This window comes from Blennius ocellaris, assembly GCF_963422515.1.
Source record: "Blennius ocellaris genome assembly, chromosome: 22".
Taxonomy (NCBI): Eukaryota; Metazoa; Chordata; class Actinopteri; order Blenniiformes; family Blenniidae; genus Blennius; species Blennius ocellaris.
In genome coordinates, this window is record NC_137671.1 from 11,357,144 (window position 1) to 11,376,110 (window position 18,967).

Sequence of the window (18,967 nt, forward strand, 5' to 3'; positions counted from 1 at the left end):
AAAAAGCGATGTATCATTTCATATCAGTCTCTCAACCAGACATCCCCCCCCCTGCCCCCCAATACCACCCTACCCACTTCCCCATCCATACCCCCCCTAGTGTTTCTTTTACTTCTTGTCCATTTTCCTTTTTCCCTTCCCTGCCACATCATGGTTCTCCTGCCTTTACTGCACATTAATGTCTTCACCTCATTCATGCATCCCTCCATCGTTGCACATCATCATTCACAAGTCTCTTTGAATAAAAGCCGAAGCGACACGTTTTCCCACACGCTGTGATATATTGACAAAGGAAGAGCTTCCTACCTGTTTGGAGGATTTCTGACATTTCCTTTTTTTTTTTTTTTTTTTCAATTTGAAAATATAAATGCAAGTTTCAGCCCAACCCTCAGCGATATTTTCAGACTAAACACTAGAGATCAACATGATTTAACATCATGTATGTTTGGGCAGGGGGAATATAAACTGCAAACAGGTGTGTTTGGCCAATTTACAAGTTAAAATCTTTCCAAATTACTGAGGTTGTGTCCCAAGATAAAACAAAACAAAAAAAAAGCAGAAATGTTGCTTGTATAGCAACTTAGTGAGTAATTAGTTTAGACAATCAGTGCAAAATTTGGGAATGGTTTCACTGACTCGGGGGGTATGTGTGCAGCACAGCTTCTTAATTAGCAGGGCTGGACTATGCTGACTTGTAAATCCCGATATGTCCACAGCGTTTTAATTAGCTCATATATGGGGCAAGATCATGTTATGATTTTTTATGAAAACATTATCATCTCACAGAAATCATAATTGTAAAACGTGTCCAGAGCAGCTCCTCAGCATTTAGAGGACTGGATGCACTTTGTTTTCAGACGTGTTTGTTTTAGTGCACTTTTAAATTTACCTTTACGGCGTCTGCAGCCTTTTTCAGTTCGAGATTTAGATTACAAGTCCTCATAACAATGATGTACAACCAGAGCTTTTTTTTTTCTTGTTAATTCATCTTGCTCCTTTTTCTGTTTTTTTTTTAATTTTGTCTTTTTAATTTTTTTTTCTCCTTCTTCTACTTCTGTCTTTGTTTTGTTTTCTTTCTCATCTCCCTCTCTCAGTGAGCATGCCAGCCAGTGAGAATGAATCCGTCAACACAGACAACGCCCCTGGGGGAGATGTGGAGGGGGAGACCTGCTGCACCCGGCTGGCGTAAGTACCCCCCCCCCCTCTCTCTTTTTCTCCCTCTCTCTCCACACACACACACCTCTCCCTCGGCTCTTTCGGTCACCTGTTGTCAATCCCAGAGGAAGAGCTCCATCCTGCCTGTTCTCTATATTAGCGGCTCGGTGTTATCAGCGGTGCAACTGGCTCAGCTCGCCTCTATCCTCCGCTGATCTCACAAAGCCGGCCCTCGGTCTCGTCCGACTCTCAGAGGTTTACAGGGAGGCGTGGCAGTCCATCAATAAACTCCCCAATGATCAAACTTTTATCGGCGTGAACTGAATGAAGCCGCCATTTGCAGACGACGGCTCTTTTTTAATTTCTAAGTCGATTATATAACTCCACGCGGATACCTTTCACTTTCATCGAACGGGAGGTCGGACTGGGAGGAATTACTTCTTGACGGGTCCATCCATCCATCCATCCATCCATCCATCCATCCATCTATCTACACGGTCGGCTGTGGAGACGCACAAACAAAGAGAAACAGCGAGAACCACAAATAATCTATTTGTGGTTCACTATTTACAATTTACCGTAAATGCATGTTAGCTGATGGGAAGAAAAAAAAAATACGAATGCACAGGCAGAATGTGAATATATTCTTGCTGAGAGGCGTTGCACTAGACTGAGCTACAAGTGTGATGAAGACTCTTGACCTCGTGGCCTGGAGGTTCGAGAAGACGACTTGTGATCTGAGGGTTGACGGGTTCAAATCCCACAGCTGACGGATGACCACTGTTTGCTCCCTGGGTGCTACAACACTTCTGCTATGTGTCGTTAGCTATGAATGTCATTGGGTTAAACGCAGAGACGTAAATGAATGAAAACTTAAAACGAATGGAAAATCGATTTGCATGCAACTGAGCACACTTTTTACCGGATCTTAGTAAATCATTCCAAAAGTCAGAACCATCCTACACTTTCCTAGGATTTAAAGAAAGGATCTTTTGGGGATTGCTTGTCATGCAGTTGTATTATTTTTGCAGGATTCACTTTAAAAAAAAAAAATGGCATACCAAAAATTGCATTACTCTTTTTGAAATAAATGATAGTAAAACAAAGTTATTTCAACTGTGATGATCACAGAAAATGGCTGCAAGATCCCAGTTGTTTATTAAGAAGCTGTTCACTTGTAGTGCAATAAAACCATCCAGAGTATAAATGATTCTGAATTTATTTGCAGCTCAAAATGATTTCTGTCAGAAATTTGCATTAAAAAATGAAAAGATCTCACTTTGCGCTATCTCGTTGAATCTGTGATCATATATTTTCTAAAAACATCATATAAGAAGCTGCACAGCACAAAGCTAGGAAAAAAAAACAAATTATTGTTTCGGTCTGTACAAAATGAAGTGTATGAGACTCTAAAAGTGATTTCCATTCATTTCCTCTTTAATTTCTCTCTCTTTTCCTACACAGTCTCTATCGCTCACTTGTATCCGTGCGTTTGCTGCTGAAGTGCTTTCTTCCTCCCGGTGGGAGCTCACAAACAGCTGACTCACTCACTCCTGCTCTCCCCTCTGCTTTCATTTTTTACATTATTCAAACAAGTGTGTTGCTTTCTTTCTCCGACACGAGGCCACGCAGGAGCCGTGACCCCAGAGGGCCTCTTTTTCTTATCCACAAGCAAACACACCCACATGCAGCGCCGTTCCAACACTGAACGCAGCGCAGAGAAGTTACATCGTCGCATAGAATAGTTCACGTGGAATCTGAATCCAAAAACGCTGTTGACCAGAGAAACAATAACGCTAGTGGGCACACTTGGATGGCACACGGTTGTTTATCTGTGGTCTCGCTGTCCATCTGTTGATTTGTCTCTGTTATGTTGTTTTGTGTTTGTCAGTATATAACACAAATCATGTCACTTGCTTCTGGAGGTGCTAGGAACTCAATTCCTGACGGAAAATACTGTTTTAAAACTGCAGACGGAAAGTAACAAAACAAGAAAATTGTGGCTTTTCAAAATAGTTTGAGATACTTTTTATTTTATTTTATTTTATTTTATTTTATTTTATTTTATTTTATTTTATTTTATTTTATTTTATTTTATTTTATTTTATTTTATTTTATTTTATTTTATTTTATTTTATTTTATTTTATTTTATTTTATTTTTTTCTTAATTTATTTTTTGTATAGTTGTTGATGATAATAGTAGTAGTCATAGTAGTGTACACTTGTGGTTTAACAGTACTTTTTTTTATATATATATAATTAAAATTCACCACTGTTATACTCATGTGGTGGACTAAATTAATAAATTAAATTATCAAAACTGAAATATTTGGGTAACTGATTGAGGGGTGTGCATATTATTATTATTATGATTATTGTGTTTTCGTTTTGACTGAGGTGGGGTCGCTTTAGGCTCGCCAAACTGTGATGACATGCATATTAGTGTTGCAGCCTCGCAGCAGGGAACAGCTGCAGCAAGCAGCACTGCTGTGGTCCTGTTAGGCAGCACGACCCCCCGTCGATGGCCTCAGCTGGAGACCACGGAGAAATCTCTCCTTTAAATAGCACTTTATTTTAGTGGGGCTTTGTTTTTCAGTGTAATTTACTCTTCTTTTTTTGGGGGGCTCTCTTCACCTATAAGATGAAAGACATTATTGTTGACAAAAGGTGTGATCTTATCACCCATTACTTAGAATAGGTAAATTATCAGACTTTTCAAACTAAGTAGCCCTTCTTTCTTTTTTTTTTTTCTTCTCTGACACAGCAGTAAACTTATCTTGGGAAAATGTTGCTTCCTTTTTTTATGGATAAAAGACTTGAGACTTTCAGGTTTGGCAGTTCAGACCTGGGGCTACGTGCTACTTTGGCACCCGCTGATCTCATAATCGAGGCGGACACATGGGGAGAAGCGATGTGTGCACTGTCAGCTCCCATATCCAGCCAGTCAGTCAATTTATTTCGTCTTTCAGACTGCCGGACATTTCATTGCAGCGTTCCATCCGACAGAAAGTCGGCTTTTCGGTTAGTTTCTCCATCTTTACCAACAAAGTGAAGACTCAAAAAACAAGCAAAATATTTTAGGTGCCCTTTGTGGGTTTTTTTTTAATTTTTTTTATTATACTTTATTTTATTTATTTATTTGTTGGTTACAGGCAAATAGTTATTGATTAATTAGCCTTTAAAAGTCTTCAAAGGAGGCTGCTTATGCCGTTGATTTTAATTAAAACAGTCAATCATCGATCTATTAGAAAAATTTCTCTTCTCTTCTCTTCTCTTCTCTTCTCTTCTCTTCTCTTCTCTTCTCTTCTCTTCTCTTCTCTTCTCAAAATGTCTTCCATATTCTCTTTGTCCTCAGTTCTCAGTGTTGTACCTTTTGCTGTTTTACAGTGGTGACCAATCAATAAATCCTTTATTCAATACATAAGTCATGTTTTAAAAACACTGGCTGTGATTGGTGGAACTCTGGCAGTGGTTATTTTTGACTGGATGCCACTGTATGCGTGTTTTCTGGGGGGTGATTTGCTCAAATGAAATATGCGTGAAGGTAAAACTGTTCATTTTGTCATGTTGCACCAGTGGGTGCATGAAAATGAACAAAGTGTTTTGTTTTGTTGGAGGTTTTTTTTTATTTTTTGCAAAATTGTTCATTGATCTGCAATTTAAGTGGGTCAATAAACATATTTGCAAAGTCCCTATGATAACGAGGGATGGCATTTTCCTTTATCCCTCTCAAATCACCCCTTCCATGTCTACCTGTCTATATGTGTGTTATGTGTGTATGTATAATCCATTCTGTTTTCTGTGTTCCAGAATTAGGATCTCCAAATCCAAGTTCAGGTTAGTACTTGTTGTTTCCCATCGTCTTTGATCTCATCTGCTCTATCATCTATACTGCTGTGATATCTGTATATGTGTTTGTCTGTGTACAAAAGGCCACCAAAAAACTGAAAAAGAACCTCCTGAAAAGAGCATTTCGAGAAGATAGGACTTTGTATAGCCCCAAAATAACAATAAAAAACATTTTATTTACATTTTCACCTTCAATACAGATTACGTAATCGACCAATAAATCAAAATCTATATTGCGAAAAAGGAACCTGTGATAAAACAAGACTGAAAATAGAGCTGTGCAATATTTCAAATCTATTAGTGACTTCCTCAAATCTGTGCAATTACATAAAATGAAAAATACTATATGTTGAAAGCCATTTGAATTTGAAAGTAGCGATCCAAATATCTGGCTGTCATCTGTTCTAGAGTTTGAGATCAGTGACAGTTGTTCCTTTAAATAAATAAATAAATCTTGTAAATAAAACAAAAAAAACCCAAAACAAATCTTATTGATGGTTATCATCAAATGTTGGCAGCAGCAGTTCAACCAGATCAGGAGTCACACAGCTGTGGCTCAACTCTTTGTGTTCATAAATTCAAACAAAAATGTCAAATGTGTCCATTTTTCAGGAGGCCTTGAGGTAATAATTTTTTTTCCTGCCATGGGACACAATAAACCGATAGATGTATCACTTCTGATCAGGATAAAATCCGCTTTTTCAGGTTATCTACAGTTTGAAAGGTAACAGAACACATTTTAGCTCATTTCAAAATAAAACTACGACGTGCCTTTGACCGTGAGGATGCATGTCTTGCTTGTGTCGTGTTGTGAGTTGTGTCTGGTGTTCAGCGTGAGCCTCGTGGCAGAAGTGTGCCGTATCAGAGGACCGGTGACGCCTACATCTTGTATCGACAGCGAGCGATAAGATCTCGAGGTGACGTGTCGGAGTCGTTGAGGTTTTTTTTGGTAGAGCGGATGAAGAATCAGCCGGCATATCAAATATGGGGGACGGAGCGGTCAAGTGGGAATAATAGATGGATCAATTCAGAAGGACACCAAGTGTGAAACAGCCTTAGCAGTATTACCGCGTCACGCTCTTGGAGAGTTACACACCTTTACCACCGTCTTTGTTTCAAACCGGCCATCTATCAAATTACTGCCTCCGCATCTATTAAACCACTTTTAAGCTGCTTTATTTCCACATTTATTCTCACCAGGATGTGTTACAGACACAATTTTCACCCAAGGACAACAATTAGGCAAAAAATTACAGGTTATTCTTGTCCGATAGTTTTTTTACTGAGTGGGACATTTATGAAATTACTCTTGTCGAATCAATGGTACATGCTTATAGGTTAAGTGCGATGGTGCAACCTTCTTGAGCGAAGCGTTTGATATGGGTGGGACTGAAGTGTGAAGCTGGCAATTACCAGAAACAATCAGCTTAATTTCCAACAGCGGTGGGCAGAAAAAAATTCAAATGACCTCGTACACAATACAACACAGGAGAATACTCTTTAAAAAAAAACACACACACAGTATTGTGTGTCACTCCAGGAGGAGGAGGAATTTGTTTTGAGGCTTGAATTTCTCTTGATTGGGATCACATGCAGTAGAACACCTTTTCAATTTGAAGCTTTTATAGAAGGACTCATCAAAAAGTACTTGTTTTTAACTGAGTTGGGTCATTGAAGGTCATTTTAAAGTAGAAATAAACACGGTCATATATCATGTACAAATATTCAGTTTAATCTGTCACAAACTATTGAAGTGACCAATTAGTTTTCCTTTAAATGTAAGAAAGGAGATGCAATGTTTAAATATCTTCTGTACTTTTGGTACATGTTTGGGTACTAAGCTTAAATGTATTATTTATCTTGATTTGGGCATGCGGCTACAATACTGTCATGCCGACAAGGATTATGTTTACTGTGTACAGCGATCAAGTATAATCTCATAATGTAGAGTATTGCAGCGTTTGTTGTATTTTGGTCAGTTATTTTATTTTATCTCTCGAAAGCAGCAACTATCCACATTTTTTTCCCTTTAAAACCATGGTGCTCCTGGTTCTGGTTACTTCTCGGTGTGACGACGAACCCTGTTCCACAGCTCCGATGCTTCTTGATGGAAAGACTTTTTTGTCAACTTTTTTTTTGGTTCGTTTTTGACTCTTGTTCTCTGGATTTAAATTTCACCTCTTGTGGGTCAAGACTATCTTTCCTTCCTCATCTGGTTTCGTTATCCTCGACTCCGTCGCCCGTCGCTTTATCCAAACTCTTTTCCATCCCACTGGCTCTGACCCTTCTCTGCTCCCTCCCATTCTCACCAGTCCCTCTCTGAATGATCTCCTCCTTTCCCCCCCCTAGCCGTTACTCTCGGAGGTGGAACCGGCTGTGCAGGCGGAAGTGCCGGGCAGCGGTCAAATCGCAGGTTTTCTATTGGCTGGTCATCTTTCTGGTTTTCCTCAACACGCTGACCATCGCCTCTGAACATCACCAGCAGCCTCAGTGGCTAACCGATGTACAAGGTGCATTGCGCTCATCCATAAAATCAAATTACGACAGTGAATTATTTACATTTTACCCGGTCTGTGCTAACTTTGATTGATTGATTTGATATCTTCGATTCTCTACAGACATAGCCAATAAAGTTTTGCTTGCACTCTTCACTGGAGAAATGCTGTTGAAGATGTACAGTCTGGGCCTACAGGTATGACACCAAAACGCCCATGTCCGCCGGCAAAATTGTAACGCAACCTCACAGTCGTCACCAGAAATATAAAGCTCCAACCTCTCGCCGTCTCTTTCCACAGGCGTACTTTGTTTCACTCTTCAATCGGTTCGACAGCTTCGTAGTCTGTGGCGGGATTCTCGAGACCATTCTGGTGGAAACGAAGATCATGTCTCCTCTCGGCATTTCCGTGCTCCGCTGCGTACGCTTGCTCCGAATCTTCAAAATCACCAGGTTATTAAATTCTTCTTTTGTTTCTTGCTCCTTTTTATTTCTTCCTTATTTTTAACCACCTGAACCACATTGATGTGTTTTGGGGTTTTTTTCCTACACTTTCAGATACTGGAACTCTCTGTCCAACCTGGTGGCATCGCTGCTCAACTCAGTTCGCTCCATCGCTTCCCTGCTGCTCCTGCTCTTCCTCTTCATCATCATCTTCTCCCTGCTGGGCATGCAGCTGTTTGGTGGGAAATTCAACTTTGACGAAACGCGACGCAGCACCTTCGACAACTTCCCGCAGTCTCTGCTCACCGTGTTTCAGGTACTCCTCCTTGCAGCCGTTTCTGGTCCACGTTGGTCTGTACGACACATTTTGTCCCACAAATTCCGATCCTTACATCCATGTGCAGTCCTCGAGGTTTATAATATATTCATTGATTGAATGAAATTTGAATTAATCTTTCATTGTCACAAGTGTGACTTAATTCCCAAAGAATCCATTTTTTATGACATTTCTCTATGCAGATGAAATTTTTATTCCCTCTTATTTCTTTGTGAACAGATCCTAACAGGAGAGGACTGGAACTCTGTGATGTATGATGGCATCATGGCGTACGGCGGTCCATCTTTTCCTGGCATGCTGGTCTGCATCTACTTCATCATCCTCTTCATCTGCGGAAACTGTATCCCCCCCCCTTGAAACAGAGGCCAACGCGAAATAGCTGCATGGCAGTTTACGTAAAAACAGCCTCTCATACTTGACAAATGTGTTTTTTTTGTTAATATCCTTGACAAATCCCATCACTCAACAAGTGGTAGTGTTCTCCGATAAAGACGCGAATTAAACTGGATGTGATTTCTAACCCGCCGTTTAAGATGCAGCTGTCAGAGAGCGGTATTCGTTTTGCATTCGGGATTTTCGTGTCAGCAAGTGAGCAACTTGACTCAAGCAGCTGAAAGTTCACGGTCTGTCAGATAAGGCGATTGTAGATTGAAAGTTAGCATTTTATTCACTTGGCCGTGCTAAGACGGCGCGCATCCAGTGTCGCTCGCACTCCGATGATGTCAGCAGCTTCCTTAGCGTCGCCCCTCTGAACAGATATCCTCCTGAACGTCTTCTTGGCCATCGCTGTCGACAATCTGGCCGATGCAGAGAGCTTGACGTCCGCCCAGAAGGAGGAAGAGGAGGAGAAGGAGAGGAAGAAGCTGGCCAGGTAAAGCAGAAAATGGAAATAGAGGCATATAGACTGAGTAGGCTTGACCGATTGAAAGCTGATATCATCCGAGAAAGTCTTTAAGGACTAGATGTAGATGGTGACACTATAATTTCTATAGAAACCTTGAAATCAAACCACTATGCAATATGAGCATATTCTCTTGTTTTTAAGAAACATTTGTGTTTTCCTTGTTTGCCTTTCCTTCCAAATCAGTTTTACTGGGTATTTTTAGTGTCATTCAGCCCATAAAGGTGACCTGTCAGCAGGGATAATGTGAGATTTTAGTGCAGCTGAGAAAGATAGTGTTTTCCCGTCAGTAGCGCAAATCATCGAATGTCTCCTTCCTGGATGCAACATGTATTGATCAGGAGAGAAGGTGTAATGGAAAACGATCATTTCCCAGCTCGCCGTGCTTTTGGTTTGGTCATATCAGCACACCCGATCCGTGTAACTTGAACAAACGTCATTCCTGCTCTGCTCCGTGTTAATTGATGTAATTTGGAGTGATCTCATTAGTAATCAGGCCCTCAAAGGTTACGCGAAGGAGAAAACAACAAGTAAGGTGAGGGTGTCATACTCCGGTCTCTCTCCAGACTCTCCAGTCCGGAAAAGCGTCATGACAACGAGAAGCCGCCTCTGCAGGAGGAGAAGAAGGAGAAGAAGAAGGAGAAAATAGAGCTCAAGTCCATTACGTCTGATGGAGAGACCAACACTGCGACTAAGGTGCTCATATACAGTAGAGAATACACAGAGAATCACAGAAGATTCCGCAGCCTGAGCTGACAGGCGATATGTTTCCTTTGCAGATCAACATGGACGACTGCTGTGGAGACGAGACTGAAGAGAAGAATCCATATCCTGCGAATGATTACATAGGTAACTTGAAGCACAGCCACAAATTCAATTAATGTGTAAAGAAATACCTGGCAGCCCTAATTTGATGAAACAATAACTGAAAATGAGAAGTTGCATGCACTTTCTTTGGTGTTGCACTGATCAATGAATCTTTATCCATGTAGAAGTTTTCAGATGTGGGAATGCAGCGCAGCGTGCGTCAGTGTCCTGATGTTCTTGTCTTTTACTCCTCCACACCAGGAGACGAGGATGAAGATGAGCCAGAGATGCCTGTTGGCCCGAGGCCGCGGCCTCTGTCTGACATCCAGATGAAGGAGAAGGCCATTCCCATGCCAGAGGCCCGGGCGTTCTTCGTTTTCAGCCACACCAACAAGTAAGCAGATGCTGTAGTGATGCCTCTTGGGTTTTTTGTTTGTTTGTTTTTTTTGTTTTTTTGTTTTTTTGTCTCTTGCGCTCCTCCCTCTCTCTCTCTCATGTGAATCTGTTATGATCCCAGTATTATCTTTATAACAGCACTACTAAATACCATTCTAATTCTGTGTCCTTTATTTTTACAGATTCAGGGTTTTGTGCCATAAAATCGTCAACCACAACATCTTCACCAACCTCATCCTCTTCTTCATCCTGCTCAGCAGCATCAGTCTGGCAGCAGAAGACCCCGTCAAGAACGACTCCTTCAGAAACCAGGTAACGCAATCAAACACTAATACGTTTCACTCCAGATGCACGATGACATGTAGGCTAAAGCTTTTGTGGCGATCATTAGTTTCCCCACACACACTCATTGTGAACTAACTGCATTATAGCTGACGGCAACATATAGGAACCAAAGCTTATTGTGAGTGGCCTGTTACACTAAATGAGATTTCAGCCAGAGTACTGTAACTATTATTAACTTCATGTTAAGACGATGTGAAATACTTATGATGCCCTGTTGTGTCATTCTAACGTTTTTGCTCAGCATGAAACAACGCAAATGTTAAGGTCTTCGCTGATTTCCTATTCCTATTTAGTGGATTCCTATTTAGTGTTATTCAGACACACAGTTTCCTCTGGCTTCAGGCTCAAAGTATAAAAAACTATTTCATTTATGTGCCCCAGCAGAGACTGTATATATTTACCCTTAAGCCACGTTATAAAGTGGCTGTGTGTAAAAAGGATCCTCTGTATTTTCTTCTTATACGTAGTAATATCAAGTCACACCTTATAATTGAGCTGTAGCCGTGTGCGTGTGTTCGTGCGTGCACACACTGCTTTAATATTAATTAAATGTGTTTTCTTCCCTCTGTAAGTATTAAATTCCCAGGGGCCCATAAAGATCTCTTTTTATGGCTTTTGTACAACACTGGTTGACTATAATTAACCCTAGAATTAAATATTAATGGAATTAAACATTCTTTAGTTAGTTTTTTTTATTATTTTACTGTTTCAATATTTACTTTGGTCCAATTTCTTATCTTGAGACATGAACTTCAGCATTATTTATTTGTACTGTATGTGTACGGAGGTTGTTTTTTTTTTTTTGCTCCATTTGATTACATGAGCATTTAACTCCAGAAGTACTTTATTTCAGTCTTCTCTGGTCTGGACACAGAAATATCAGTGAGCCCTTAAGGATCACAACATTTCCAGGCTGTTTTTTTTAGCGTTTAAAAAAAAACCTTTCTTGCTTTTTAAACAGTTTCAGGTTGTTTCAAAGTAATTTAAATACAGATTCAAATACAGATCATCCAACACAGAAGAACAAAGTAGTTGGGGGAAAAAAATCAGTGTGTATTATTAAAGAGAATAAAGGGAATGTTTGTGATTCAACAAAAGCTGTTGTCTGATGTTCATGACACGATGTTGTCTCTGTGTTTTTTTAGATCCTGGGCTATGCAGATCATGTCTTTACTGGGCTTTTCACCATAGAGATCATTCTTAAGGTACTAATAATGTGTTGTAATATGACGTGACTGTTTTTGCATGAGTTTGAGAATTGGTGACTGAAGTTTGCAAATAATAAAAAAAAAAAAAAAAGTCACATATAGATCGGATGATTGAAAATTGATTTTGAAGTTAGTTTGAATTGAGCTAAAAACCAAATCCTTCCCAACCTCTCCTTCTCTGACACTTGAACTTTGACCCTCACAGATGACAGCATACGGAGCCTTCCTCCATAAAGGCTCGTTCTGTCGAAACTACTTCAACATCCTGGATTTAGTGGTGGTCAGTGTGTCTCTCATCTCCTCCGGAATACAGTGAGTCCAATGCTTTTTTAATTGTTTTTCCTACCAGTGCATGTTTTACTATCATTTTTTGCATGCTGTTATAAATAGCATTACTCCATATATACTCAAAGATTCACTTGGTGTAATATATGTAACAGAGACACCAACCAGCCCAGACAAACAGAGACTGCTGCATGCGAGTACACGACACTTGTAAAGTGGCCAAAATAGCATTAATTGCCCCATGCTTCACACCTCCCTCTGTACTCCTAATAACGTCACACTCCATTACTCCCCATCCTTTCTTTCTATGTACTGCTTGTTAAAAAAAAATGATCTCTGCTTCTTGTAGCAAATAACTCCTTGAAATGCTGTGATATGTCTGTTGTTTAATATGCTATGCTACGCTCTCTGTCTCTAATGCCTAATAGACTAGACTTCTCGACGTAAGTTCATACGAGTCCGTATTAATAACCCCCCTTTATTTAAACAGACCTTCACCTTAACCGTGTAAAGCTGTCAAGTCTTTTGGTTTGATATTTCTATGGTTTTGGAGAGTTGAGTTAAACAGTTATCAGCAAATATACATAAATATGGGTTACGTTTGTAACTACTAGGTTTACTGTAGTCGAGTAATAAAGTACTACTAAAAATCACTTGAAGCTTTATTGGTTTTTAACCAGAAAAACACATCATTATCCTGAGCTCTCATAGTCACCTTTCATATTTAATTAAAGTTAAACGAGAGTGTTTGTGTTAATGAGATTTGGAGTTTGGTGATCTGTGTTTTATCACAACTCTGAGCAGTAGTAGTAGGTCAAATTCAGTCCTCATTTTTGTGGATGAACAGAAACTCTCCTGGGCAATAGAAATGACACCTGAATGCTAAAACTCAGTGGTTTCTGCCTGTTAAAGGTAGTGAATGAGTGGGATTTTTCCTGAATGTATCACAGTTAAACTAATTCCGACGGCGTGGCTTTTAACACCACCTGCACACTCGTTTGTTTCTGTGGTTCAAATATGTCGCACATGTTTCCTGTGATGTGCTTTTGCTGCCAAATACCGTATTGGTTCGATTATAAGACAACGCTCCACTTTAGAAGTTTCATATTTGGAATACAGGTGGGTAAAAATCTTTGTTTTTATGAAGGCTTTACTGAACTTGTCAGGTTACATAGAGATTATCCAAGCTAAAGCAGTTCAAGTTCAACTCCAAACCAAAAATCATTGTCACTTTATGATGTAATAAAATTATTACGATATTCGTGGAAAACATATTCTCCCTGCCCATTAATGTAATATTTAAAGTTTTAAGGCTCAGCATTTTGTTACTTTATTGACCGGTAATTTCATTTTGGGTTTTATTTCATCCTATTTTATTGCATTTCGGGTCGTTGTTGCACATCGGGCTCTAACAAGCCTTCAATCGGCTTATTGGCACCTTTCAATCAACTTATCATGGCCCCAAAGTGATCACACGGACATCTTTCATTACTCACGCCCAACGTTTGACTGGCTCAGTCACATGTACAAGGATCACTTTGAGCTTGTTCCCCTTGTTTCTAAGGCCAAAAAAAACAGTTAAATATTTGACATTGCATGCAACAAAGGCCCACTTTATCAGATCAGATTCGCAGGAAATGAAATCTTGTCCTATTTTTGGACCAATGCGGTATTTATTTTTTCTTTAATGTAGCGACAGATCTTTCATCATGTTGTAGAAAACCTACAAAAGAGCAAAAAGGACAACGTAAAGCTAACACAGAGAAGAAAATAGAAAATAGGCGCCGCATGTGTAAATTATGGACATTTATCAAAAAAAAAAAAAAGCTGTATATATACGATTCATATGACAGATTGCCTGTTTGTGTTGTCTCATAATGTGACAGCATGAAAGATGGCCCATATCAGTGAACATGAAAGAATAGCAACCATGGCCAATAAAAAAATAAACAACGTCTGATGGTATCTATTTTTGGTCTCTAATAGATGGATAAAGTACTTCTTGCCGTCGGGCGATTGGTAAATCGTTGTCAAACTTTGAAACGTCTCAAAATCGGTGTTTCAAAATCATTTGACGTCTGTCTGAGTTTTACTGCAACTCTGAAATAATCCTCACAAGATGGTTTGACTGTGATATGTGACTGATAACATCCCACTCCGCACAGACTACCTTTAACTGCCCTCAGACTTTACCTTTGTCTGTAACAAGTTGCACAACGGGTGTTTTTTTGAGGGGGGGTGGTTGTTTTTTTTCCTCCTTATTTCTGTTCTGAAGTCGGCACAGAGCGGTGTTTCCCCCTTAAATCACTCCCTCTGACAAGTCACTCCCTCAAGAATATACGATGACATTTTGAATTTCCTTTTTTTTTCCTCCAGCTTTAGGAGGAAAAAGTTCTGAGCCTATTATCTACACTATTGAAGCAGATTTTCAAGATGTTTGCTAAAACCGCTGATGTCAAGTAGCAATGAAAGCTCCCATCACGGAAGCCGCTGTTACGATTCAAAATGTCATCGTACTAATCTGATTCCTTCGACACGATTCTTTTGGATCACCTCTTTTTGAAAGGTCAACATAGGTGTGACCTTTGTCTGGTACTGACACTCTCTTACAGCACAATGAATCTCTGTTTGCCTGTAAATGTCTGTCAGTGTCCTCTTCTTGGTCTGTCAGTGTTTCACTCATGTTCGTATTTCTGTGTGTGTGCGTGTGTACGTGTGTGTGTGTGTCTGTGTTTCACGTGTTTTGGTAAATTTATTATCATTGTGAGTCGTTCCTGTAGAGAAGCTCGACTGTCTGTTGGGACCCACTGGCCCTAAAAACATACTGTAGCTCCTCTGGTGCTCAATCCTTGCTTTTCATCTGGTAATTCTTTATATATAGCTTGAAACTGTCGTATTTGTCATACTAAAAGGTATTTTATCAATTTTATTTGTCTCGGTTACAATTAAAATAATGTTTTTTAGTAAAAAGTGATATGGATATGATTAGGAAATCAAGAAAAGACAGAATCGTATATGGAAAAGGCATCGCCCTGACCATCAAATTCATTCATTATAATAATAGTTCGTCTGGTGTAGATTTGATAGCAGTACAGCTGGAGAAGATCATGTGGTTGTGAAGCTAATTGAAGCCGATTCTCATCTTAAGAACTCCAAGTACTTGAGTTTCCCTTTTTTTAATTACGTGAGAATGTAGTTTTCCCTTCGGTTCGTGGGTGCGTTTGTATCTTCACCATTTTCATTTTCCGTGTGTTTTCTCCCATTTGTTCAAAATCACAGATGCGACTGAAAGTACTCTGTGATTCACGTGCTGCCCCGGTGTTTAGAAAAACCTCTCAACATGTCAGGTCAGCTCCACTTGTCAGGAGTTTTAATCTCGCACGTGTGTTTCAGGTCCAGCGCAATTAACGTTGTGAAGATCCTGAGAGTCCTGCGAGTGCTGAGACCACTGAGGGCCATCAACAGAGCCAAAGGACTGAAGGTTAAAAGCTCCCGTACACACTCTTGACTTCTTTCTTACACGAAAGACGCGAACATGTACCGACTTGTGCTTTTGTTGTGTTTACAGCACGTTGTGCAGTGCGTCTTCGTGGCCATCAGGACCATCGGCAACATCGTCATCGTCACTACATTACTCCAGTTCATGTTCGCCTGCATCGGCGTGCAGCTATTCAAGGTGAATCCATCTAATATATGTAGTATCTTTATCTTGTTTTATTCTTTCTCTCAACGTGAACACTGACTCCACTCGTCTTTCCACCAGGGCAAGTTCTCCTACTGCACCGACAGCTCCAAACAGACTCAGGCAGCGTGCAAGTAAGTGAGCGATCGCACCGTCGCTCTTTCTTCTTACAGTCTCTCGACTGAATTAATCGCATGATCTCACTGTGCGTTTTCAGGGGTTTCTTCATCATGTATAAGGACGGCGACGTGGCGAAGCCGGAGAGAAAGCAGAGACACTGGGAGAACAGCGACTTCAACTTCGATGACGTCCTGCAGGGCATGATGGCGCTGTTCGCCGTTTCCACCTTTGAGGGCTGGCCGGGGTCGGTGTCGATGTCGACACGCAGTAAAAGATCCAACACGTGTCGTCTTGACATGTCCGAGTAATTTAACGGTTTTTCCTCTGGTCAGGTTACTGTACCGGGCCATCGACTCTCACGCCGAGGACGTCGGGCCCATCTACAACTACCGCGTGGTCATCTCCATCTTCTTCATCATCTACATCATCATCATCGCCTTTTTCATGATGAACATCTTCGTCGGTTTCGTCATCGTCACGTTTCAGGAGCAAGGAGAGCAAGAGTATAAGAACTGCGAGCTGGACAAGAACCAGGTATCGTTTGTGTGTTTTACATTATATATTAATTGTCGTATTGTATTTATTTTTTTATTAATTTCACATTTATTCTTTTTTAATCTTGAAATGTGTAAAAAAAAAAAAAAAAAAAAAGAAACAGAATAAGTAAAAAAAAAAAGAGGCAGTCGTCAAAATAAGTGATCCAGCTCAACACTCTAATTTTATAATATATACATGTTGGAAAAGGGGGTAGACAGAAGTATAATTTTTTTAAATCGTACCTCTTTATATCTTCATTGTTACGAATCACACAAAAGATTTTTTTTTCCATTAGTGTTGTTCCACTCTACACCCAAATAACAAAAACAGTGACGATTTACACAGACAGAAACTCTTTCTTTAAACTGTATTAGGTCTGATGATTGTTTCATCTCTGTACATAAATTATTCTACAATTATACACCACGGATGTTGATACAGAAGCTTTTCAGTTATTGTTAGTGCGGCCTTTATGAGTTTTTAACTGAAACTCATAAAGGCCAACTGAGGTGGGGAAATGACCAGTCGTGGTCTGCGAGTAGTGAAGCAGAGAAGTAACCGGTGTTTCCTATTTGTCTTTGTTCCGCAGCGTCAGTGTGTGGAGTACGCCCTGAAGGCCCGTCCGTTGCGTCGCTACATCCCCAAGAACCCGTACCAGTACAAGGTGTGGTACGTGGTCAACTCCACCTACTTCGAGTACCTGATGTTCACGCTCATCCTTCTCAACACCATCTGTCTGGCCATGCAAGTGAGTAATCCGTTCGTCGGGTGACACGTTAAAAAACGGCGCACGCACCCGGGCTTTTTGCGGATGCTAATCGCGCACCCCGTGCTTTCCGCAGCATCACGGTCAGACGAAGAATTTCAACGACGCCATGAACATCCTCAACATGCTCTTCACGGGACTGTTCACCGTGGAGATGATCCTCAAACTCATCGCCTTCAAACCCAGGGTAGGTCCACGTCCGCAACCCAACACAACGAGTATGATAACAGTATGGCGCCACAGAAAAATATTATTTACATTACTTTTAACTCAAATGAGAACAAATCTATTGCAGCTTGACTTTGAAGATGATCCAAAATGTTTTGGTCGAAATTAAATCCACATACTTTGAAGATTGACGTGGTACTGTTTGTTCCTAATCGCTTCCCAATTTCTTCCAGATTGTAATTATTGCGCCGTGGATTTAAAATATGATTAGTGGATGGCATCATGTGGGTTGTTTTTTTTTTTTGGTTTTGTTTTTTTTTATCTCTCCGCTCCCTCGTTACCCCGCCGTTGTTGCCATGTAGCTGCACAGGTTTATTGGTCCGATCTCACAAGTTCCTGGTGCGTCAGCTATTTAAACAGTAACAGATGGGAACGCTTCCCCCATTACAGCAGAGTTAGTGGAAAATCCTTGAACCCAATCAATGGCAAAAGCATATTTTCGCATCATGTTTCACTCGTACTCTCTGTTCTTGCACGATATAGAGACGCTGTAAACCAAAAGATCGATGCAGGAGTAAAGATTGGTGGTTTTATTGAACCTAAAGCTGAGAAAAAAAACACACATAACCCGTGTGTGTCATCTTTATTAAGTCACGTGAGTTGGAGGAATATAAAAGTGCGATTTGTGTCTTTTTATCACCGTCTGCCCAGGAACCATTACAGCATTACTACTGTCCCTTTTTATTGGTAATGCTCTCATTTAAATCCAGACATTATAAAGCCTTAACTATGAATCTAACAACTTAGTCACTTATTAACTTAACTTAACTAATTCATATTAAACACTTTATTTTTCTGAACAACTCTAAAAATTGAAATAATGTTCTAAATGTTGTGTTTCTATTGGAATCAGTGAAATGTCTTCATTACTGCACGTTGAATGTTCGCTCCAGTTGCAGAGGTTGGGAATTTACATCAAGCTGCTCTCATTTACTAAATGTTTTATTACAGGATTTAATTATTATGAAACTCATTAAAAATTCAACCTGACTCCGAGAGAGATTGAACACTTCTACTTCAAGCATGTATTATAATTATTGTGATGAGTGTATTGAAAAGGACAAACTGGTATTTTAGTTTTTTTAATAAACATGCATTAGTTTGATATTTTCCCCTTAAATACATTAATTATTACTCTATTTGCTCTTGATATCGGGCTGAAGGACATTGGGACACCAGTTTGATTCAAACAATTGACACGTTTGTTTTCAGTTCCTCTTTAAGACTCTACTGAGTTCAGAATGAGAAACATCTGATGCTCGCTATGTCTTAATGCAGCCTGAAGACACATTCCCAACCTCTCCTGCATAATGTTAGATATTGTATTTCATGATTTGACCTGCATTTGATCCACTTTAATGATCTTTTGCCTTTAGGCATCACCCAGAGGACCTGCACACTAATGTTTTTAT

General features: G+C 40.0%; 1 protein-coding gene across 1 annotated transcript in view; it reads left to right on the forward strand.

Annotated features, from left to right (window-relative positions):
• Positions 1-18,967, forward strand: part of cacna1c (calcium channel, voltage-dependent, L type, alpha 1C subunit) — a gene marked incomplete at its 5' end in the record, with an annotated part of 194,491 nt that overhangs the window by 151,126 nt on the left and 24,398 nt on the right. The window contains 22 exons of the mRNA XM_080518084.1: positions 1,095-1,185; positions 4,967-4,993; positions 7,355-7,515; positions 7,624-7,697; positions 7,801-7,952; positions 8,058-8,259; positions 8,500-8,620; positions 9,037-9,151; positions 9,748-9,877; positions 9,961-10,030; positions 10,250-10,382; positions 10,567-10,696; positions 11,875-11,934; positions 12,143-12,249; positions 14,209-14,241; positions 15,616-15,703; positions 15,791-15,898; positions 15,986-16,038; positions 16,122-16,268; positions 16,357-16,558; positions 17,151-17,309; positions 17,404-17,514. Coding sequence (XP_080374210.1) covers positions 1,095-1,185; positions 4,967-4,993; positions 7,355-7,515; positions 7,624-7,697; positions 7,801-7,952; positions 8,058-8,259; positions 8,500-8,620; positions 9,037-9,151; positions 9,748-9,877; positions 9,961-10,030; positions 10,250-10,382; positions 10,567-10,696; positions 11,875-11,934; positions 12,143-12,249; positions 14,209-14,241; positions 15,616-15,703; positions 15,791-15,898; positions 15,986-16,038; positions 16,122-16,268; positions 16,357-16,558; positions 17,151-17,309; positions 17,404-17,514 — 2,474 coding nt within the window. The remainder of the gene's footprint in view (positions 1-1,094; positions 1,186-4,966; positions 4,994-7,354; positions 7,516-7,623; positions 7,698-7,800; positions 7,953-8,057; positions 8,260-8,499; positions 8,621-9,036; positions 9,152-9,747; positions 9,878-9,960; positions 10,031-10,249; positions 10,383-10,566; positions 10,697-11,874; positions 11,935-12,142; positions 12,250-14,208; positions 14,242-15,615; positions 15,704-15,790; positions 15,899-15,985; positions 16,039-16,121; positions 16,269-16,356; positions 16,559-17,150; positions 17,310-17,403; positions 17,515-18,967) is intronic.